The sequence below is a fragment of the Populus trichocarpa genome, chromosome 4, assembly GCF_000002775.5.
Source record: "Populus trichocarpa isolate Nisqually-1 chromosome 4, P.trichocarpa_v4.1, whole genome shotgun sequence".
Classification (NCBI taxonomy): Eukaryota; Viridiplantae; Streptophyta; class Magnoliopsida; order Malpighiales; family Salicaceae; genus Populus; species Populus trichocarpa.
In genome coordinates, this window is record NC_037288.2 from 24,046,791 (window position 1) to 24,070,191 (window position 23,401).

A 23,401-nucleotide genomic window follows, 5' to 3' on the forward strand; every position below is an offset into this window, starting at 1 on the left:
CACTTTCTGTGCAACAACCTAATCGAATACGAAACAGACATATAAATTAGTCTCACATTTAAAAACAAAAACGATAGTGAATTAGAAAAAGATAGTTCTCGAAAATGAAAGGATTGAAACAGAGATTTTATAATTTTTCGCTCAATTTTGATGAAACTCGGAGCTAAATTTAAGCATATTCCCAGAATTCCAAATCAACCAAAATACGACTTTAAACTTAAACACTGATTTTTTGTAAGGATATACCAACAAATAAAAAGATCACAGAGCATATATTAAATAAATAAAAAACAGAGATTGACAGAAAAAAGAAATCATACCTGGTGTGAGTTGTGACAAGATTCAAGGTCGGGTGTGAGAGAGGGAGGTGACTGGTTTGCTAGATCTGGACTCTGGAGGTTAGGTGTGTCGGCGTGGTGTTTGTCATGCCTGTATAGGAGAGGGATGTGGCTGAAGTCAGGAGAACGAAGATGAAGACGAATTAATTTGATTTTGTTAGAGACTTGAGAATAAGATGAGATCTGTGAAAGTGTGAATTGTGAGGGTTGAGGGAGCGGCTTGTTTGCTCAGGACAGTTGGACGCGCTAGGGTTAAGAATTAGAGTTTTTTTTTTTTTTTGTATTTATAGTACCCCTTTAACTAAACCGGTTCGGTTCGGTTGAGGTTTTTTCGGTTTCAGGTTTCTGAAACCAAAACTAAACCATACCGAACTTTTTTTGAAAAAAATCAATCGGTTTTTTTTTCGGTTTTTTTTTTTCGGTTTTCTCAATTTAATCGGTTTCTCAATTTTTTTTCTCACCCCTACAATGAAGGAGGGGCCTTGACTGTAAACAGAATTATTAATCATTAAGATGAAACTAGGTTGGTTTGTATAGACAGAATTATTAATCATTTTGATGAAACTAGGTTGGTTTGTTTATGTGTATAGTTGTTTTTTAAAATATTTTTATATTATAATATATTAAAATAATATTTTTTTTATTTTTTTAAAATAAAGACATCATATGCAGTAGATTATATAATTTGCATTTTACACAAAATCAAAATTTAAACAATATCTCGTACACGCATAAATCCCACTTATAATTGTTCTTCAAACTTTTTTTTTTTTTTCAAAAAGCTCCCGCGGTGCAAAACACACAATGGTGAAAGAAAAAGCCATCAAACTCTGTTAAGTTCCTTCCTATTGGTAAATTAAACAAGACACGAATCATTCCTGAGTGACAATTGAGGGAGGAAAGCAGAACAAAAGGCTTTTCTATTACAATCAACAATCTGGAAAACCCTAACCGCAGCAGCAGCAGCAAACGCAGGTTAATTTGCCTGCCAACAAAACCCAAGGTGAAGAACTCACATAATGGCCCCGTGACAAGGAACTGTGATCGATGATGGGCTACCTATGAACAGTATAGGTGTACAACATATGTATTGGAAGCACAAATCAAACATATATATATATTATGTTTATGTTGGACCAGCAATGTAATCATCAAAGTCAGCTAAAAAGGTTAGCTGGAGATGGTAAAAAGTAAGATTTATTCAAAGAAACCAGAATCTGCTAATGCGTAGCCAATCAAGACTAAATCCAGTTGACATGCAGGATGATCACTTCCACTTCTTAAATTTCCCTCCTCCGTGCTTCTTCCCAAACTTCCCACGCTTGAATTTTCCACCGCCGTGCTTGCCGCCGTGCTTGAATTTTCCATGACCACCACCATAACCACCACCATAGCCCCCGCCGTAACCACCATGGCCCCCTCCGTAACCACCATGGCCCCCTCCGTAACCGCCTCCGCCGTAACCACCATGGCCTCCGCCGTAACCACCACGGCCTACACCTTGAAGCGCATGGGCACCATAAGCGGCTGCAGCAGCAGCAGCCCCCCCAGCAAGCAGGCCCCCAAGGCCCCCACCACTATGTCCTGAAAACATAAAAGAACGAGACTCGTCAACATAGAGGTCCCCGTAACATACACAGTTGACAAACGAGAACGTAGAATATCCAGGAAATAAATAAACATCTCATCCACCGATTTTTCTTTCGGGAAAAAGATAATACTAGGCCTAAGATTTTCATAGTAAGACTTGTATGCAACCATCACGCCGGCAACCAGAAAGATTAGAGAATTATTAAACTTATATTCTTTTTTCTTTATCTCTCTCTCTCGGCAGTTTAAACTATTGCAAAGATTGAGGAAATGAACAAGATACCTGGTTGGTGGGGAGCAGATGGGCCAGGAGGATAACCAGATGGTGGGTATGCACCGGGAGGGTACCCAGCGGGAGGGTAGCCCTGTGGGGGATACCCTTGGGGTGGATAACCTTGAGGAGGATAGCCTTGAGGGGGATATGCTCCAGGCTGTGGAGGATATCCAGGAGCACCATGACCAAAACCATGACCAAAGAGACCTTTTTCCTGCTCGTCACCATTCTTGTCCTTATCTTTTCCACCTCCCATGTTTTGTCAGGGAAGAATAACAAACTGTGCCTGCATATTTTGTTACAAAATTAAAAAAAGAAAAAACTGTTAGTTTGTCTGCAGATATCTTCACACTTAAATCAAAGGGATTGAATCTCGTTGAAATGGTCTCAAATACAAGCTATTAAAAATGATCATGGATGATTGTTAATTGGAGTGAAATACCAAATCAAATCAAATCTTGAAGAAAACCAAAAATCACTGAAAAAATAAAATCTCAAAAGGATTGAATTGATTTCAAGAAATTGTAATAATAGACGACAGAGAGAGTAAGAAGAGAAGGGGAGGAGAAGAGAAGAGGGAGAGATGCATTATCGTACCGATTGAGATTGCGGTGTTGTGATCGAGATCGAAGACTTCTTTTCTTAAGACAGAAACAAACTATTGAGACCTTCCCATGGCTCCTTCTATATATGTACTACTTCTTTAGGTTGGTGATATTAATAATCAATAACGACTCGTCTCATCCACTCCTCCTCTCACGCGTTTATTTTACGCGGATTTGACACGTCTTTTTTTATATATATAAGCTAATCAAAGCACAGCACTGCACTCTCCCTTTCCTTGGCATGCATCACGCATTCATGCATCCAAGGATTCCGCTCCTCCCCCTTTTTTTTTATCTCGTTAATTTCATGGCTTCTGTCCATTTCTTCTCAGAACTTTATTGATAAATAGTGAAATATTATGAGAGTGGTTGATAAAAAAAACTATAAAAAAACCTTTTAAAAAATATCTATATTATGAAAGCACGAGTTCCTTGGATGGTGCAGCTTGATTGTAGGAAAAAGCAAAATTCTCAATTTAATTCTGAATTCTTGAGGAAAAAAAAAAAAAACAAGAAAAATCACAAAATATCAAATTGATACAAAGTGCGTTGCCTGATCTTAATCACCAAGCCGACACAAATCCATGGGGTATTCCTTTCCTATTTGACAAAGACTTCCTACCTCCAATGAGCATCGAATTGGATTCGGTTGTCCATTTCGTTTTCAGTTTATCAAAAAAAATATACTCGACTAATATAACTCCTTTTTTTTAATAATGAAATATAGTAATTTTATTTTATGAAAATAATCCACAAAAAAAAAACACTGTTATTTTGCCCAAGCCAGACGAAATCAGCGAACATGATATCCCAAAATTTTGCCCATGCCATTATTTTTTCCCCTGCACTGAAGTAGCGAGAATGACCACAGCACATTCAGGCAGAGCTAAGACACGTCAAGCCACCCTGTAAATTTACATCAAAGCAGAGATAGAAGAAAGAAAGTGAAAGAAGAGGTAGGATTAAGGAACAAACTCTCCCTTTGAATCAAAGGATAGAACTTCTACATACATGCAACTGTTGGATAAGCAAATCTTAAGTATTCATATGTTCAACTGATGACATCCACTGCCATTTCCATACATTCAGCTGATCCATCCACCTCACAGAGATCAAAGATTAGGATCAGCAAAACCTCAAAGCAGCTTCTAGCTCCTTATCATCATCACAGTTATATCCCAGCAGATAAGCTCGTGCTGTTACATGTACAAACACAAATATGAGATCCATGTACAAAGAACTTTTTGCAGAAATAATAAGCGCATGGAGCTGAGTTCAAAGCAGATTCAATTACCAAAACGACCAGATCCCATGAATGGCTCTGCTTCATCAGTCAAGCCGCCTTGTTGCTGGTCCTAAATATATAGAAGGGAAAAGAGGAATTAGAAACAAATATGAAGTGGAGATGCCACTAGCCGTTTCTTAGCAGAGGGGGGGTGCAGACAAGTATGCTACGGAGCAATGTTAACCATTAACCTGTAAAATTCAGGATTGGGTTCATTTCATTTTACCCCCTTGAAATATATGGTAGCTATCATTTTTTATCCAAATGGTTAACATTGCTATCAAGTAACCCCTAACATTTCATCTATTTATCAATAAGGTCTTTTTTTTACACAGGGTAAAATGAAATTAACCAACTCAGGGGGTAATTGATAGAAAATAAACTCTTGGGAAGAAATTGATAAACTCATACTTCAAGGGGGTAAAAAAGAAATCAATCCTTAAAAGTATAACCTCCTCCCACTATCTTCTGACAGGAATGGTCTTCCTTCTCTGCCTTATTGTGGGAGTGGGAAGCTGGTATTCTATTATGAAATGTACGAGCCAGAGGAAAATTTTAACTTACAGGATCAGGTTCCATTTCAGATGGCAAGAGCCACCTATCAAAGCAATGCCCAGATATTGTACAGACCAAAAGCTCATTTGTAGGGTCCATAATGACTTCTCTGCATGTATCATCACACACTGAAACAGAGAAACATGAAATTAATCACCATGCAGTGACATCATTAAATAAAAGAACATTTGCACAAAGTGAGAAAAAAAGAATTCCTACCATGAACATTTCCAGTTTTCTCACAAACAAATACATCTCCAAGCTTGAAATAAGAACAAGTTTCTCCTGAACAAGCATGGTCAGTGACCACCTTATCAGTCAGGCCTCTGCGGCTTTTCCATGTAGACACCTGATCAGCAATGGTCTTGTCAAGAATTATGCGGTCATCCTTCACCTTCACATGGTAAACAAATAAATGAGAAATAATACACGTAACAGAACATAACTTTTCCATAATGTTGCATATCCACTATCAAGCGGATAAACAAACTACTGTCAAGCATGCACATCCCTGAATCTGCTATTAGATGCTCATACGACAGAGACCTCAGAGCTAATCTAGAATTTGTAAATGATAGTTGTTTCACAAAGCAGGGCAGCCCTTAAAATAATAATAATAAATTAAAAATTAGTGTTATTCTTCAGTCAATATAGGTGGGCTAAGACTTTTAACTTTTAGGATTTTTTTATCAGAGAATCGTATAATCTAAAGCCTATTCAGAATAAACAATTCGTTCCATGAAAAATAAGGAGCAACATCAACAAACAGTAACAAACTCCTCCATGACATTAGAGAGAGAAAACGAGAAGAAAAAAAACGGTTCAAGCAACAACAGCCTGTTACCTGTGAAGGAAGAGGTGTTTGACTTCTCTTTGCTGCATTCATTTGAACATAATATTCTTTAAACTCCGGTGGGCAGTTCCTAACAAGCTTAACCATGTCCTCTTCATCACGCTGCAAAATGCAGAGGCAAAGCTTCAATAACACTGCTACCCCAGCTTTAACTCATTGTGGGGGTGATATGATGCTGAAAAGTAACAATAGAAATATCCTAAAACCTAAACTGTTGAGCAGCTTTTAACACGAAGGAGGAATCTATGTTGATTTCTTAGAACTGGAACAGGATCAATGCACGTGATTAAGCAAAATGTTGATCACGGATGAAATGTTGGACTGCAAGCTAGAGGGATTTATGGTGGTAAATAGCAAAACAGCTATTGAGTTTAATTTTCCTTTTTAAGATTCCCACTGGCAGTTAACCAAATGAAACTAGAGTTCTGCGCTGCTATTGCTTCAGAGTTCAGACTTTTGAGGGAGTTATTTGTCAAAGATAAAGAAATGAAGGGCAAAATCACTTGCAATGGAGGAGGTTTCTGAGATAACTTTTTATTTAGTTAACTTTTACATGGAGAGAAAATTGAAGGAGCCACCTGAATGTACAGCTTCTTCCAAGCATTCTCGCATAACTTTGTAGCAGGGGGCAAGAAACCCCATCGCATGCAATACCTGCCAAATTTTGGGAAATGAGAAGCATGTCCTTGACTGGATGATACAAATATATATGAAGAACGCATAGCTGAAGTACAAAATATATCAACAAGACCATAGAGGGAAATTGATTGAAGCAGGAATAGAATTGCAAAGATTATCACGTTAAAATTAAACTCATGGCTACTGGCGGGGGGCAGGAAAAAAAAAAATCAAGTCCAAAGTAGAAGAACAGGGGGCGTTGATGGATTTCTGAAAAGAGAAAGCCATCATTTATAATCAATAATGAAAAAAAGTAACAAACTTTGGCAGCACAAATCAGTGTTCTCTATCACTCGCAGGAGAGATGAAAGAGAAATATGGAGAATCAATAGTATTGTTTTTATTTTTATTTTAAATCATATTCCTATAAAATCTTTGAAAAGAAGTGTGGAAAACACAAGAACACGGGTTTATAAAAACCCCAAGCTAAAGTCATAAAGAAAGAAAAGTAAGAGGGAAAACAAGACCTGGATGCTAGAATTCAATCAATGTGAAACATGAAATGATACCGATACCGATACTAGTAGGAAAGAAAAGAAAAAAAGAGAAGGAAGTACAGACAGGCGACGCCATAAGGACTCATCAGAGGCTGCGAAATTCAGAAATCTACAAACTAGAGAGCAAGCTATGAGATCCTGCGAGAAATAAATAAATATTTTGGATCATTAGCAACAAATAAGTACATAAATAAATAAAAATAAGAACAAGTGTTACCTCAGAGGAAAGGAATTTGAGGATGTGTGGAAAGAGCTCAGGAGGGATCTTGCTCAAAACTCCACTCTTTATCCTCCTTTGCTCACCCTTGTTATTATTATTATTATTAGCTTTCTTTTTCTGATTTTGCTCCTTCTCTTCTTCTTGTGTTTCCTGGAAACGAACTCTCTTGCCTTTTGGTTCATCTTCTTCCTTCTTTGCCTCCTCTGTCTCCTCCTCCTCCTGAAAGTCAATGATCAGACTTTTAAAACAATCCAAAATGTCGAAATTAAATAAACTAAGGATACCTGATCTTGATCGGAGACTTCAGAGAGGACCTCCGATTCCAGGAACTTGGCCAAAATCTCGTCTTCCTCGTCTGAGATCGTCATGCGGGGATCTGCGATTGACTTTCCGGTAAATTCGCCGGCGATTGGGAATGGGTGCTTGGACGGAGTTTTTAATAATAATTAAAAAAAAAAAAAAAAAACTTCGTTGCGTTGCGTGATAGATGTTAGATACGAGGAAGATAAGCCTAGTAGCCACCAACACGAACCACCCGCCCACGTTGGATTATCGGGTGGGTCGGGTACAGATGTAGTGTTTTTTGTTTTAAAAAATATGAAAAAACATTTAAAATAAAAAAACACTTTTAACCAAAAACGTAAGCTTCATTTTCACCATTATAGATTCATTAATATTCAAATTCTACAATTGTAATTTAAAAATTTGTGATGTTGCCTTTATTGTTTCCATAACATTCCAATATAACCCATAGCCATCGAATATCATACTTTTAAACTTTAATTTTTGAGTTTTTTATTATTATTTCTAAGTGTTTTTGTGAGATATTATAAAATTTAAAAAGATTATAAATAAAAAATTAAGAAAAACAATAGAAAAATAAAAATGATATATATATATATATATATATATATATATATATATATATATATATATATTAAGAGGATCTTACAAGTGAATCACAAGTGAATCGTATGAACACAATAGTTGATATTAAAAACAAATTACATGAAAGCAAACATGTAATTTATAAGTTAATTTATAGGTAATTTAGGTTTACAATAGGATTATAAGTTAATTTATAGGTAATTTAGGTTTAGAATATGATTGAGATGTATAAGACAGCAGTAAATATTATTTTTTAAAATATTTTTTATTTTAAAATGTATTAAAATAATATTTTTTTTATTTTTAAAAATTTATTTTTGACATCAGCACATTAAAATAATCCAAAAACATCAAAAAAATTAATTTGAAGTAAAACAAATTCAAGTTTTTTAACAAGCACAGTTGAACCTGTTAGTTTGATATGCTATGTAGTCAATCAGTTGGTTACACGTGATATTATTATATTCATGTAAATATATGTTTATTATTAATAAAGTTTTTATTTATCTTTAATATTCATATAATATTATATCAATGAATCTAATATTTGATTTATAAATCAAGAGTAAAGATAAAGTTTTTGGGACAAAAATGCTTTACAAAAAAAATTATAAAATTATTATAATTATGAGATTCGTATTGCATCAAAGCATTGTTCCTAAAATGTTCTCAGTCGATGCCCTCTTAAATATTGAACATTCATTAGAGTCGTAGAGATTAGAACATATTATTATTTTTTCTTTATGAAATGAACCAACTATTCTCATAAGCTGAGGTATAAGGGATACCTAGAACTAATATGTAAATGTTAATCATAAGACATGTATACTGAATTGACCCGCATGAGAATTTCTTATAGGGAGATCACTTATGTCTATGAAAAGGCTCACGTGACAATTGTGTAAGTGATCATTAGACTTGAGATCACTAAGTTAATTTATATAGAGAATGTTATGCTTTGATCATGTTACATGTTATTTTAATCGAGGTAACGGAAAGACAGACATTGCTATATGAAGGTACTTGAGTGATTAAGAAATGATTCATCACCCTAGATGAATTAGAAAAATGTTTCATCTGTTCTTAACTGAGAAATCATTAGCTAATATGAAATGAAATTTGAAAAGGGTTTCATATCTTATTCAAATGATCAATAACTATTATGTAAAGAGCAAACACAATTTAACATGGCAGACGTACTCCATGCTTTAATGTTAAATCATAATATTATTGATGAAAGGATATTAATTACACTGAGAAGCTAGTCACTGAAAGGTTAAGTCAAATCACTAATGACTTTTCTAATATTTAGGGGATCATGACACGCTGCTAGATAATGCACATGATCATCAAATATAAATTAATTAATTGTTGAATTGATAATAAATTAAATTGTTTAATTTATTTAATTCTATTTAATTATAATTATAATTTATATTTGAGCCAACATATTAGGAACCTAATGAGTCACACATATTAAAAATCATTAGCCATAAATTAAACTGAGATGATTTAATTAAGTATGACTTGATTAAAATATATTTTAGAAATTAAGGATTATAATATAATTAATATAGGGATTATATTTCTAGACCTAGAAAATCAAGTAAGGACTTGATTAAGTTAATTTCTAAAATTATTCTAAATTAATATATGGATACTATTCAGGAGACAAATTCATATTTTGCTAATTTATAGGGTTTTTTAGATTTCCTATAAATAGTAAGATATGTCTCTTATTTAGAGGTGGTTGTCTGTTAGACAGAAAATTACGTAAGTCATAAAATAGAGAGTTAGCACTCTAGGTATATCAATCACTCTCTTCTAATAAGGATTTAGAAGATTTCTAACTGGTGGTTCGTGTTAATTACCATTGGAGGCCGGATAATTGGACGACTTGTGGTTTGCAACAATCCAGCCCTTAAAGAATTATTCAAAGCCAAAGAAGATCATATCTCTAGGTAATAAATCTTTAAATAACTCTAGATCTATCTAATGAGATCCTAGAAAATCCTGAATAATTTTATTTTATTGTGTTTCACTGCGTGTATACTATTCGGGAACCCAACAGAACGATGCTCCTAAACACCCCCTTAATATTATTATCAAAGGTTTTAACTACACCTTAGTTTCAAAAGTGAGAACTCACCAAGAAATTTATAGAACAACTACTTTTTTAACCACTTCTTTGTAGATAGTGAGTTGACCAAACTAGTGACTACACGAGAAACTCCATTAAGGCTTTTTTGAGTGCCCTCCAAACCTACAGCTTGCATTACCACCATTGTATGTTGGTTGAGGGAGTGTGAGATCCATGGGGATGGTTTAGGATTCTGTTGGTCCTAATTACCAAGAAATATTGATGTGTTGGTAATTTTCTCCTTGAGAATGGATGAAGCTAAATACTGATGGAGCTCGTAAGAGAGTTCACTGGTGGGGTTACAATAGTTGGGATGTTACACGATCATGTTGTGTGTGGTTGAAAGGTTTCTCCTATCATATTGAGGAGCATGGAAACAAGGTCATAAAAAGATTGTTCTTGAAGTTGATTCAAAACTAGCAGTGGATTTAATTGACCATGATCAATCTGGTTAGGGAACTGTCTCCCAATTCCTAACCAGTCCACTCTATTCTTAATTTCAACCACAGGCCTTGGCAAGTACAGCTGCAATATGTCTATCGCTAGGCAAATCATAGTGTGTATTGGTTGGCGTCTCATGCTCACTCTTTGAACATTGAGATTTTTCATTTTGACGATGCAATATATTTTAGCGCTGATTTAAAATATTTTAATTAAACGTTAAATAAATATTAATATTTTTAATTTTATGTGCATGTTTATGCACTAAAAAATATTACTTTACAAAAAGATTTTATGAAAATGTTTATGGACAATAAAAAAGATTGAGTCTTTAGATTCAAAATTTTAGGTTTAGTATTTAGATTATCAACAACTGGGCAAATTAATATATTGTCATTCACATTGCACCAAGACACAATGCACTTTGTAATGTAATATTCATATAAACCATGCATTTGTTTTCATTTCAATCAACAAAATTTTAATATTTGCAATTTCATCCTTCTAAGTTACAGTAGCATTGTTATTTTTTTTTTTACATTTCTTTCAATTATCTCGCATGCATTGAGTTTTAAGGGATATTCAAAGATTGATTCAATTTTGATTTTGCAAAATCATATTAATTGGATTTGAAAATAGAAATTAAAAGAACTAGGACCAGAACCAGTTTTAACAAAGAACAACAAAACATGCCTCATTTAGAATTCCACATGAAAAACTTCCATTCGATCCCTTAAGTTTTAGTTTTTTTATTAGTTAGTCCTTGTTGTTTTGGTAACTCACGTTTCGGTACCACACTTTATTTTCTTTATGTTTCAATCCATGGATGTTGAGAAAGCAGAGAGAGTTGTCAAAAAAATTAAGGAAAGAGAAAATGCTAGGATGACTACATTCTAGCTATCAAAAAGGCTAATTTTTGTGTCAATGAATTCATCTTCTTAAAAGAAGTTCAATAGAGGTGGTATTTTCCTATAACCATGCAAGAAAAAGTAGATCAAGGTCCATTAATTTTTTTAATTCGTTAATTTTTCATTTTTTTAGGAATCAGGTGTCATGGGGTTGGAAACGAGTTTATTGAGGTTACAATGCCTTTTCTAAGTGTTTTTGAGTGGAAACAAGCTTAAGAAAATAAGTTTTAGGACTCCAAAAACTTAAAGCCTAATTTTCTGGTCACCAGAGATAACTAAAAAGTAGTTCAACCGGCAATAGATTGTTTGCCACAACAGATGATTTGTTTCCTAGTTATATAAAAATCTAATGCTTGAAATTTTTTTTGTTAAATTGGGCGAACCATGTGTCACTTGCAATAGTAGATGATATGTCATTTACTGGTTGAATTCCAACCATCTCAGGTGCCCAGAAAGTCGGGTTCCAACTTTTAGAACTCACCAAACTCATTTCAACTTGAAAACATCTACGAAACACCCTAAAAATCTCAATAAACCCATAACTAACCTTAAATAAGCCTTTTGTCGATAAAAAAATATAAAAATTAACCCTAATTTTTTTTCCAAGTCCTGATCTATTTTTTTCCGACAAGATGAATGATTAAAAACACCTCAATAGCACCCTCTCATAAAATAGAACTCATTGATACTAAGATCAACTTTTTTTATTGTTGAAATGTGGTCAACCGACAACTTTCTCTATTCTCCCTCGCTTTTCAATGACTTTCCTCTCTCAAACTTAGAGATTGAAACATGAACAAAATAAAAGTTTAAAATCAAAACTTAAAATTCTAAAAGTAATGGGACTAGAAAAGAAGTCAACGAAGAATATATGGGCTAAAACGTACATTTTCACGCAAATTTGAATAGCCTTAACACGCGAAATTGAGGAAAAGGTTTGTTCTCATGCAAGTCAAACCTCACGAGATGTTGTATAAGACATGACTTGAGCGAGAACATCTTTAGTGAGTGAGGCATTAATGGTGGTGAGGATTAAAGAATCCTAACGAAGCCATTGAATATATGGAGGATTGAGAATTTTGATACTAGCACCTATGCTGGGATGAAGAACATTAATTTCTTGAGGTGGGATTGAGATTGTGTCGTCAAGGTAACCAAAGACGCCATGACCTCTAAATTAAGGTAGGGTTTGAGCTTTTCATACAGGATAGTTGGAGAAGTTGAGTTTGCTGCTGATAGTGAATGGGAGATTGGAGAGGGACGGGAAAATAAAAAGAGGATCAGTAGAATTATTTGAGGTGGAAGATGAGGAAGTCATTGAGGATCAATAGAGAATAGATGCTGGTCGTTTTAGAAGCTTTGATACCATAAAGAAACTTAAGAAACTAGAAAGAGTTTGAAGAGTCTTTAATTTTGTTTTTCTACTCTTTGTATGCATACAAGGTGTCTTTTAAATAGACTTTTAGTTTAACAAAAGTAGAACAAAATAGCAACAAATATCCTATTTGTTTGCCTATGCATTTGAAATTGAAAAACTTGTAATCTTTATCTCCTCTGTTTTAGGAGTCTTCTGGATTTGAAATGGTCTCGTTGACCTGTTCTTCTACAGAAACTAATAAAAAACAAAGTGATGACACTGTATGTTTGATGTGTTTTACCTATAAAATTGATTATTTTGGTTTTGTGTTTGTTGGTGCAGATTTTATTTGCCATGTGGTTGATTCCATTTTCGCTGTTCAAGTAAGGTTGATGTGGCTGCCTTCGTTCTTGCTATGCATCGTTAATCTCTTGGGAAGTAAGTTCTGTTGTTTCGACTTCCATAACAACTACGGTGACTATTATATGCTTCTGTAAATTAAAAAAATAGTCTGATAAATATCAATGACATTGTCTAATTGAATGGTAACTGGATCAATATGTTCGTGAGTGAATAGTTTGTACTGTTACTACTGTATGCAATTTTCTTTTCAAAACATGTTAGTTAGTAGCTACATTGATGCACATGCAAGTTGCAACTATTAGAACTAAGGTAATAGAACAGAAGCTCTATAGAATCATGGATATATATACATTATATTTATATGCATCTTCAAGCTTAATCTTCATTCTCACAAGACGTATCACAATGCGGATAAGGTGCACTGCAAACCCAAACAACCGCTCTCTGGACACTGGAATATTTCACTTAGACGAGGCCCCTATTGGTCGATTGTCTTTGTAACTGTTATTTTTCTCTAGAGCTTTAGCTCTCATTCTGATCGGAAAAAAAAAAAACACAAAAATAAGTTAAACGCAACATTTTCAGCCACAAGTACACATAGAAACTCAAGTTCCCATTCACATGGGTACGCTCTGAAAATTGGTGCTGATCAGAAATACTTTACAAGAAGTTGCTTGATTGTGAATTGTGAAACGAGTATTTTGTAGAAACATTGATGTCGCCTGATCTATCATCCATGAAAACTTTTCCAGAAGACGCGAGCAGCGGGTTTCTCAACACCCTGTTCTCCTAGTACTTGAGAGGAAAGTCAAGACGCCTACAAACTCATTCTGATTATGAATCAGACCGATGGAAGAGGCGGTGAGAATGCTTTTTACCCCTACGCTGCCTATCAGATTTGGAATCAGTGGATAAGTGAGAATAAGATTGCTTGTCCCTGCCACTTCTATGATGCCTCTCAGAGTGGAAGTGTACAGTCGAATATGAATCTTTTTTTCTGCTGTTCTTACTTCTACACCTGTCAGAATCAGATTCGGAAGAGTAATAATGCTTTTGCTTGCTCTTTTTATTCCTAAGATTCTTGTCAGAGTCACAATCTTCAGAAGAATAAGAATGCCTGTGCCTGTTCCTTTTGGAAGGCCTGTCAAACTCGAAATCTTCGGATGAACTTGATTCGGAATGATCCAGCCTTTTCTTCTTCTTTTTTCTTTTCTTCTCTTCCTTTGATCTCTTCTCCTCCCTGTTGGAAGGTGAAGATAACCCATTTTCTTCAGAAGCCCTAATTTCTCTACTTGGCGATGACTCCTTTTTGTGCTTACTCTTTTTTGACTTCCTTTTCCGTTCACTTGGAGAGAAGTTAGTCAGCAAATCAGGGATATTACCACCACTGAGAAACCCTAGAAAATGAATGAGATGACACTTAGAGCATAACATCATGACATCCCAAAGGTTAAATTTCACAAAAATGCAATAAAAATTCCTGCAACAGGAAAAAGCACGTACCTCCATATTCATCAAATATGTCCTCGGCAACAATTTGCTGGTTGGGATCATCTGGATTAAAACCACCACGAGGAGGACTCAATCCTGGTTTTTGCTTCAGCTCCCACTTAAGTGGCTGCAAGGAGTAACAAAAATAAATTCCAATGAGAGGCTTGATGTGTTTGTAAATGAGCTGCATGAAAGTAATTGCAGTTGAACAAATAAATAAAAAAAAGCACTTGCAAGCTGCCAGCCTGCCACTAATCATGCTTTCAAAGATGACTCCAGAAGACCATTACAAATTGAGTCATATTTATGCTGAGCTGTGCTGTTGTTGCTGTCAAATTGATTTGTTTTTGGTGCAGATTTATGAAATTTTTTGTATGAGCTTTATATAACAAGGTTAAAATAGGTTACCACTCTAAAGGCAATTCAACTTGCAAATAAAAAACAATCATTTTTTTTTTGCATATTTCCTACCGATGTCTGTGCATGGTTCATAAATAATGGTTGTCATAAGCAAATTAGTTTTGGACAAAAGCTTGTCATTATTGAGCTAGTGTGAACCAAAATATAAATACGGGATTGACGCAAGTGCTTACTTAGTCTATGTGGGTGTAGGTGTGGGTGCATGGGCATGTGCAAGCAGCATTAAAAACTATTGGATATCTAAATATTGTATCCATACATTCTCTAGTTGATTTTACATTTTTAAGGCATGCTATTATTATAAAAGAATGATGATAATGATTCACAAAAGACCTTTTTCTTTCCATGTGTGGATCAAAGCCTAATTCTGCAAAGAGAAAACTCTGATACAAGATTGAGCTGTGACAACTATCACTGAATTTCTGCACAGCAAAATTGAAAACAATACCAACCTCGCTAGGATCTGTTTGAGCCACGATTGCAGTCAGGGGATCATCTCTTTTCAGACGACTCTCCTCGTTAGGCATTATAACATCTTTCAGGGGGCATTCACGATCACCACTTTGGTGACCATACTTTCCGCATCTTAAGCACTTTACATTGCGCACTTCAATTCCAAATGGCTTCACCCTTGCAGGAACACCTGTCTCCAGGCTAAAAAACATCAGGTTAGCAAGCAAGGCCCACTACCAAGTGGCTGCATATACATGATGATTATGCAAACAATGGCACTTGTAATTAGAGATACAGCAGGCATCCACAGCACTAGAGCCACATCAATTTACTTGACTGCATATACATGACAATATGCAAACAGTAGCACTTGTAATTAGAGACATTGTGGGCTTTTCTAGCACTAGATCCATGACAATTTAATTGGCTTCAGCCCTGGGAGAACTAGAGGTGTCTCACTGTCTTGTTCACAGGGCATTATCTCTGCCACATTCTTCTTCTTCTTTCTTTTTTTGTTTATCCTACTCTGTACATTATTCAGAACAAGGATATTAGGAAAAAACTTAACTTGCAGTATATGTGGCCAAATCGAAAGAGTAATTGGTGCTTATTGGGTGATCCTAAAAGGATTTAAGGGTTCGAAATGCAGGGATCAGGATGGTTTATACATACTATATTTACTTGGGAGAACACAGTGGATAGTCTTGCTTTACCACAGAAGAAATGTCTAATTAAGCATAAAGTGGGCCACATTCCAAAATGCAAGTCTGGTAACCCTCAATAAAATGCAACAATCTCATCCACTATAGAATCTCCCATAAACAAAAATGCACACACCATTAAGAAGTGGTTTAAGGATAGAACAAAAAGATGGCAAAATCATAAAACACACGAAGCATAAGCTGGCAAGTGACAGAGAAGATGAGAGAAACATACCGCGGAGCATTAGTGAGGACTTGAAAATCTTCTTGGGTGGGTAAAGGACGGCCAAAAGCATCTTTAGGCCTTGGTTTCTTCTTGTCATCACCAGGGACTGATTCGGGATGCCTGCAAAGAAGCAAGGAGTATAATGAAATGAGGTTGAAAAGATGGTAAGTGTTACGAGTAGAGAAGAAAAGTGCATATACATGGAGTTGGAGGATGATGAGGCGGCGGCAGCCGGGGGTTGTGAAGCATCGGCAATCTCAGCGGCCTTGGCACTTTCAGCATTGTAACCAGGAGGGCGAACATACATGAAGCTAACAGCTTTCATCATCTCTATCTGGCAGCGTATTAACAAAATCAAGTGAAATCTAATTCAATTAAGATTATCTTTGTTTTAAAAAATAAAAAGAAAGAAAAGGGAGGATGGTAGGGAGGGAGGCACCTTCTCCTTTTCTTTCTTAGAGATAAGAGCAGTTTGCCTGAAGAATTCCTGTTCTTGAGCATACTGTTTATTTTAAGCAACCAAAAAAATATTATAATCGCTGTCAGTTTAGGAAGCTAACAATAAAAAAAAAAAGAAATAAGAAGAAGAACCTCGCGAGCAACTTCTTCAGTACGGCGTTGGCGTTGAGCGTGGGTCTGTTCTGCGATCCATTTGCGGCGTTGATTAGGATAGGAAAGAGGATGCCATGGCTTCTGGTTCAGGTAGGAATGGCTCCAGGCAGTGCCGGATTTGTTCTTGTAATCAACCTCATCACCTCCTCCTCCACTCTTCTTATTATTATCGTCGAATACCTTGCTCAGCCTTATCCCTCCTCCTTCTCCCTCCATCGTCTGATTTCTTTCCGATTTACAATAGAGCAGAACAGAAGGAACTAATCAAATCAACAGACAGCGAGAAGAAGAAGAAGACGGTAGTTCTTAGAGGTTAAGAAAAGCAGCAGGATTCGTCCTAAGCCAAAGCCCATTAAGTCCTTTCCGAGTTGGGCTAGTAGAAAAGCAATCAATCAATTAGTTCAGTCAAGAAATGGACTGGGCCCTTGACCTTCCATTCCATTTACGGTACATCATTAGCAACCAACCAAAGAAACACACAAAAACTGCTCTCTGTTTTTTTTTATATAAGAAAAAACAAGTAAATAAAGAAATTCTATAATACAATTGATTAATACTTGAAGCTGGGATGGACATAGAAGAAGAAGAAATAAACCGGAGAAAGAGAATAGAAAATTAAATTTTGAGGAGAAGAGGAATATTGGCAAGTCTGAATGTAATCTTCTCTCTCTTTCTTTTTGTTCATCTCTCCTGTAAATATTAATAATTAAAATCGAGTATTGTGGGTCGGAACAGTGGTGTTTGGAATAGTGGTTAAATAATACAACAAAGTATTTTGATTTTTTATTTCTAAAAAACTCTGAATTTATTAAGAAAGTCTTGAATACTTGCAATAAAACATTTCTAATAGGAGGATTTAAAGATTTTATGATGATAAAGTCAATATCTTCTAAGAAATGAAAAAATATAAGAATATTGTAGAGAGATACTCTGAAAAATATGAAAGTAGTGGGGAGTTGAAGATTGTGAACTTTTTTTTCATGAAGCTCTCATAGTATATTGATAACTCATAAAAGAAAGGTCTGCAAGGTAATTATGTTGATAATATTGAATGGGGGATAAACATCCCTTACCTTATAAGAATATCATAGGTCCTTGAAAGACTTTTACAAATTAATATCCTTTATATGATAAGAATATAGTGGGTCTTTGAAAGACATTTATACATCTATAAAGGTTTATGGAGAATAGTGTTTAAGACGTCAAGTGTAACTAAGCTTATATAAACTGGGTTCTTCCCCGAGGTTAGACTAAAGGGAGGTTGGTCACTCTCCTGGATATGTCAAGAGAGGATGATAATTATCTTGGACTTGGTTGATTGTCAATCCAAACATATTAGGTCTGACATGCATGTTAGACCCACATCACCTTGGATTCAAGTCCAAATATATTGGAATTGGCATGCATATTATATTCATGCTATCTTAAACTTGAATTACTAATAGCATATGTGCTAGATCTATGCTATTTTAAACTTGAGAATTAGTTAAGTCTAAGATAATTACTTTGTTTTTATTTTTGTTTTTTTTTCTTGGGCAGTTTTAAGCCAAGCTAGTAAGGCTTAAGGGTTGGTTGGTCGCCTTAACAAACACGAATTTAACGCCCGTTTGTTATTTTTTTTTGTTGCACCGCACTGCGTATAGCAAGAACATACTGATCAGGCTGCTATCACCTCTCTCTGGCCCAGGTGTGCTTCAAATTTAACCAAAAGGACTGGTACGCAGATTTGGTTGTCAATATCTCCACTTTAATTTCTTCTCTATCTACATACATACATGTGCACTCATCTCATTGCCTCCACTACTTCTTCCAGTGTCCATACATACATGTGTGTGTATGGTTGCTGCTGCTGCTGTTTTTTTTTTTTTTTAATTTCTGGTTAACTTAATTTTCAAATGCAAATATTGGTGGTGTCCTTTCCTTGTGAATGGTGAGCGATATGATAATTACTTGCCACTCCTATAATAATTACTCCAATTATCCTAGTGCTCTCTTCTTCTATCCTATATTTGCTTCCTTTGTATACAGTTTTCTTGCCAATCATTCTTCACTTTTGCTCATAGCATGTGGTGAAGAAATTCCTTTACATGCCTTTCTGCATAATGCTGTCCTTGAATTAAAATCTAACCCTCTCCCACCATTCATTTTTTTTAAATAATAATGATAATGATAATTATAATCAATTACTTTAGTATAATAACAAATATATGGTGCACCTTGCTCTGCTTTTCTTCAGATCTTTCCTGTCCATCGACATCACTATCAGTTGTTGTTGTTGACAAGTGCCTTTTTTTTTTCCCCTTCTTCCTGTTCATGCACTTTCAACAGCAAACTATTAAACAAAAACTAATTTTTGGTTTCGGAAATTCCAAAAAGATCGTTTTCATCTTTCTTTTCTTTCCTGCAATGGGAAATGCACATCTCCTTTCCTTTGATCACTTGTTCGTATTATTCCTCCATTGTTAGATATTTTTTATTACCAGTTCTGAAGCTAAAAGTTTATGAGTTAGCATAATCTTAAGTGAAACGAAAAGGTCAATACATCAACTCAGTGGGAAGGGTAGTTGAACAAAAATTCACAGCCTGATTCCCACATTCTAAACCTAACATTATTCCTCAGTCGAAGAAGGAGAAAACTCTTCCAACTGTTATGTTTCTTGAATAGACCTCTGCTAAAGTTCACCTCAGCTGCACGCGATGCAGTGCCAGATAAGCGACCATTCGATAACCCACTAACATCAGGGCCATAATTGCCACGTCTACCCATAAATGGTTCAGACCCATTGATTTGACAGCAGGAAAATCTCCAACCCGGCACAAGACTCCCTTTGAGCACTCGTAGTGATCATCCTCATTGTATTGGACACCAAGAAGAAGCTTGTAACAGTAGTAGCTGTAACTTAAGTACTTCAGCCATACTATGAAAGGAGGGATTTGTTGGACGTAGTATCCTCCGGCAATGAGGAAAACCAGAGTTGTAACCGAAGCTAATGTAGTGGCTTGTTTTACGTCCATTAGAATAGCACCAATAGCCAATCCAAGACTTTGAGAGACTAGAACGCTGTAAAGAACAACAAGGAGGGAAAGGATGAAAGTTATAGGATCGGCTTTAAGTCCGCCCATCCAATAGATTATGAAGACAAATGCAGTTGGGAGCGCAAGCTCTAATGGCAGATCTCCAAAGGTTCTAGCCAGGAAGTAGGATGAAAGATGATACATTCCTGATGCTCGTTCCTTAACCAACATCCTTCTTTCTTGGGGAAATGTGAAAACGGCATTGTAGAGTGGGTAAAAGCCCCAGAACACAGAGAAGAAGAAGAGCAATGCAATCTGCAAGGAAATGCCAACCTTTTTAGCACATATGTGGAACCAAGGGGTTGGAGTTAGATTTCTCGGGTTTCAGTTTCTCCCAGTTCAGTATAGCTGGGAAACAAACTACTGAAGACTAGCTATCATCAACACAAAGAGCATAACGTGTTCATCTAGCTTGGAGTTTAATTATATGAAACTCAAACCAACGTATTTTTTAAAATCCTAGCATGAGTTTTAAATGAATTTTGAGCAATAGCAGTCTTCATAATCTACTTCTTAATAAGCTAGAAGTAGAGTTCTTACTCGGTCTTCAATGTGAGAAGTTGGTGTTTTCCACCAAAGGAGTCCACCAAGTATACTGACACTGAGGACTTGAAAAATTCTTAGCCTGTTGAAGGATTCGTACCTCCGCTCTCTCAGCCCCCGCTGAAAGAGCACTTTGAACTGATGCCACCAGCTTGTGCACCATTTCTCTGACTTTTTTTCATTTCCTGTCACAATAATTAAGACTTGTACTTAGCTAAATACTAGAGCACACAGGAAGTAGAAGTGGGATTGTGTCATCCTCGCCAATATAATAGGAGGGATAAAGAGAAGGTATTCATACTTTCAGAGGCATCTTTTGTATAATAGTAGTTATTTGGGTCCAAATTGCAAAGCTCAGCTTTCAGTCTGGTAGAAATGTTCTTCTCATATGCAGAAATGAGAGCTTCCCTCACTGACTTCTGTTCTTGTTCCGTGTTCTCACCGTAGTCAGTGGCATTTTTAGAATCAGGACCAATGCCTGCAAATTTCCACAAGTTGTATGAGAATATTTAAGTTGACTTTTGTCTCATTAACTTAATACATAATGCTAGTGCTATAGTATTTGTGTGGACAAACAATATACATTCCAAAACTGGAACCCTTTTCTTTAGCGGTTCCTTTCAATAAGAGATGGCTATAATTTCCCGCAGTCAACCAAATTGAACACTGAAAATACTGTTTTCCCCTTCTTCTATAGGGGTGGGGTCTCATTACACTCTCTTGGTAAAATTAACAAGTTTAAGCACCGAAGAAACCTTCGGTGGCCCAACAGCCAACTTACATCTCAGTCTTGTGCAGGTGAGTGGTAAGAAAATAAATGAAAATAGTGGAAAATGAAAAACAAGGAACTTCCCTCTGCCCCTAGAGCTCACTTAGGTTACAGTTTCATTTCGAGAAATATATAGTTATGGGAAGAAATTAGATATGCTTAATTAAGAGTTAGGATTTCAAATTACCATTTGCAAGATCAAGTAAGAGATCAGCAGGATTGACAGTCATGGACGTAGAAAATCCGATGGAGGAAAAATAATCCAAGGCTGCAGATGCAGGACCATAGTAGATGGGGCGTCCCTCAGAGAGCAAGACTACCTTATCAAACATATGGTAAAGTCTGCTTGAGGGCTGGTGAATGGTGGTGACAACAGTTCGTCCCCCACTCGCAAGCCGTTTGATCGTGGTCAGGATCCTTTGAGCTGTTGTCGAGTCCAGACCTGATGTGGGCTCATCTAGTAGTAGCAAGCTTGGATTGATTAGCATTTCTTGACCAATATTAACCCTCTTCTTCTCCCCTCCTGATATCCCTCTAAAGAGTGGGCCCCCTATCATGCTGTTCCGGCACTGACTCAATCCCAGTTCAGCTATAACTCGTTCCACGTGCTGAGCTTTCTCCTCCCGGGTTAACGTTTTGGGTAGCCTTAGCAGTGCAGTGAATAGGAGAGTTTCAGACACTGTTAGATGCGGGTACAGAATGTCGTCCTGAGCAACGAAGCCTGTGCGTCGTTTCATGGTACCCGAAAAAGGCTGCCCGTTGTATGTGATCTTTCCGGATAGCTTACCACTGAGACGACCTCCTAGAGCCGTAAGGAGGGTGGTTTTGCCACTCCCAGATGGACCTAGCATTGCTAGGATCTCCCCTGGACAAACCATACCCGTTATCCCATTCAGTATGGTCTTTTCTCGGCTACTCCAAGTGCCACCCCAGCACAATCCCTTCTGATCCAGTTTAACCTTGTACACCACCTCCTCAAACTGAAAAGAAACAAATAAGATAAATAAATTTGTAATAGGTATGAAAAATGTTATCTGATTACTCTCTCAGATAACTGTTCATTACCCTTTCTAATTAATATAACTATTCTCTATGATACTACTAAAAGTACCCCCAGATCAAAAGAAAGGAGATGTATTATTATGATTCTAGGTGAGAGACCTTCAAAGTTGTAGGATATATGGTGAGTTGGAGCACAGATTGTGAATTGGCTTGTCCTGGGTAGGAGAGGACAGCCCTGTTGTTGGTTTCAGGCATCCTTGGCAGACCTTCCGTTGGAGCACTGTTGTGATCTGGCTTGGGAACTACGTAGTTGAGAGGCATAGCCAATGTGAGGCGATCTTAATTACTACTGTCGTTGCGTCAGTGGTGGTAGTGATGATGGTTGTAAGAAGGAGAGGGAGAAGTTAAGGAATTTCTTTTAACTTGGCTTCCCAAACTGAACTGGGCGGCATATAAATATATAATAGAGACATACAAACTAGGATTTCTCCTGTGTGTTGTGGCACTGTGATGTGGGCCTAGCCTCCATGGTGGGATCTCACCCCTTTCCTTAAAAATATTCTGCCACTAGCTCTTAATTAATTGTGTTACTATATGCTAATTATTAATCTCTGCCGGAGTTTCTCTTTACCGATCGGCATATTCACTTGCTCTCTCTCGTCCTATTTGAACAGTGGGTGCTTGCTTCTTTTAAAGACCAGACTTGAACAGTTATAATCTTAAAGATCATTAATTCTAACAATGATGTGTCTATATACAACTCATGAAGATCATTCCAATTAGTCTAACCATTTCCATGCAGCACCTCAGAAAATCCACATAATGTACTTCTGCAATCTTGTACCAAATGGGAGTACAGGAGCACTAACTGTCGTTGTTCTTCTCCATTTCGGAATCGTAAATGATTTCTTCTGGATCTTTGTTCTGTATTTTATGTGCTTGCGATGCACATGCATACTGCATACAAAAAGTTCAGTGCATGTAGAACTGGAAAAATAGAAATTGTTAGGTACCGCCTACTAGACAAAGGATGGTGCTTCCCACCACATCACGCAAAGTACCTAGATCATGAAGCAAGAGGAATCTTAAAAGAGCTAAGTATTGCTCTACCTTCGGG

General features: G+C 36.3%; 4 protein-coding genes across 5 annotated transcripts; all 4 read right to left on the bottom strand.

Moving 5' to 3' along the window:
- Positions 1-1,146: 1,146 nt before the first annotated feature.
- Positions 1,147-3,131, bottom strand: LOC18098431 (uncharacterized). The gene is made up of 3 exons (XM_006385099.3): positions 2,800-3,131; positions 2,212-2,488; positions 1,147-1,922 (listed from the first exon to the last, which is right to left on the bottom strand). The coding sequence occupies exons 2-3, from the start codon at positions 2,456-2,458 to the stop codon at positions 1,606-1,608; spliced, it is 564 nt and encodes a 187-aa protein (XP_006385161.3). The 5' UTR covers positions 2,459-2,488; positions 2,800-3,131; the 3' UTR covers positions 1,147-1,605.
- Positions 3,132-3,769: 638 nt separating this feature from the next.
- LOC18098432 (F-box protein SKIP31) lies at positions 3,770-7,378 on the bottom strand. Of its 2 annotated transcripts, none has more exons than XM_024599385.2 (9): positions 7,180-7,378; positions 6,893-7,111; positions 6,740-6,813; positions 6,079-6,154; positions 5,492-5,602; positions 4,867-5,041; positions 4,657-4,775; positions 4,102-4,162; positions 3,770-4,003 (listed from the first exon to the last, which is right to left on the bottom strand). In XM_024599385.2, the coding sequence occupies exons 1-9, from the start codon at positions 7,261-7,263 to the stop codon at positions 3,933-3,935; spliced, it is 990 nt and encodes a 329-aa protein (XP_024455153.1). In that variant the 5' UTR covers positions 7,264-7,378; the 3' UTR covers positions 3,770-3,932. The 2 variants fall into 2 exon arrangements, with proteins under 2 accessions (XP_024455153.1, XP_006385162.1); XM_006385100.3 differs by having other exon boundaries at positions 6,893-7,114.
- Positions 7,379-13,554: 6,176 nt separating this feature from the next.
- On the bottom strand, positions 13,555-17,206 carry LOC18098433 (uncharacterized zinc finger CCHC domain-containing protein At4g19190). Its single transcript, XM_006385101.3, has 7 exons — positions 16,875-17,206; positions 16,723-16,785; positions 16,484-16,617; positions 16,293-16,403; positions 15,356-15,557; positions 14,496-14,610; positions 13,555-14,389 (listed from the first exon to the last, which is right to left on the bottom strand). The coding sequence occupies exons 1-7, from the start codon at positions 17,109-17,111 to the stop codon at positions 13,827-13,829; spliced, it is 1,425 nt and encodes a 474-aa protein (XP_006385163.2). The 5' UTR covers positions 17,112-17,206; the 3' UTR covers positions 13,555-13,826.
- Positions 17,207-19,378: 2,172 nt separating this feature from the next.
- Positions 19,379-22,732, bottom strand: LOC18098434 (ABC transporter G family member 14). The gene is made up of 5 exons (XM_006385102.3): positions 22,444-22,732; positions 21,470-22,262; positions 20,815-20,991; positions 20,511-20,698; positions 19,379-20,225 (listed from the first exon to the last, which is right to left on the bottom strand). The coding sequence occupies exons 1-5, from the start codon at positions 22,603-22,605 to the stop codon at positions 19,575-19,577; spliced, it is 1,971 nt and encodes a 656-aa protein (XP_006385164.1). The 5' UTR covers positions 22,606-22,732; the 3' UTR covers positions 19,379-19,574.
- Positions 22,733-23,401: the final 669 nt, after the last annotated feature.

Coding starts and splice junctions, on each gene's coding strand:
- LOC18098434 (XM_006385102.3), bottom strand. CDS start 22,605: ATGCCTCTCAACTACGTAGTTCCCAAGCCAGATCACAACAGTGCTCCA. Junction 20,992..21,469: donor CTTACTTGATCTTGCAAATG/GTAATTTGAAAT, acceptor GGAAATTTGCAG/GCATTGGTCCTGATTCTAAA. Junction 20,226..20,510: donor CTTCTCACATTGAAGACCGA/GTAAGAACTCTA, acceptor ATTTCCTTGCAG/ATTGCATTGCTCTTCTTCTT.
- LOC18098432 (XM_006385100.3), bottom strand. CDS start 7,263: ATGACGATCTCAGACGAGGAAGACGAGATTTTGGCCAAGTTCCTGGAA. Junction 6,155..6,739: donor GAGTCCTTATGGCGTCGCCT/GTCTGTACTTCC, acceptor AAAATTTGGCAG/GTATTGCATGCGATGGGGTT. Junction 5,603..6,078: donor GGAAGAAGCTGTACATTCAG/GTGGCTCCTTCA, acceptor TGCATTTTGCAG/CGTGATGAAGAGGACATGGT.
- LOC18098433 (XM_006385101.3), bottom strand. CDS start 17,111: ATGGAGGGAGAAGGAGGAGGGATAAGGCTGAGCAAGGTATTCGACGAT. Junction 16,786..16,874: donor CTGAAGAAGTTGCTCGCGAG/GTTCTTCTTCTT, acceptor TAAAATAAACAG/TATGCTCAAGAACAGGAATT. Junction 16,618..16,722: donor CTAAGAAAGAAAAGGAGAAG/GTGCCTCCCTCC, acceptor ATACGCTGCCAG/ATAGAGATGATGAAAGCTGT.
- LOC18098431 (XM_006385099.3), bottom strand. CDS start 2,458: ATGGGAGGTGGAAAAGATAAGGACAAGAATGGTGACGAGCAGGAAAAA. Junction 1,923..2,211: donor ATCTGCTCCCCACCAACCAG/GTATCTTGTTCA, acceptor TTATGTTTTCAG/GACATAGTGGTGGGGGCCTT.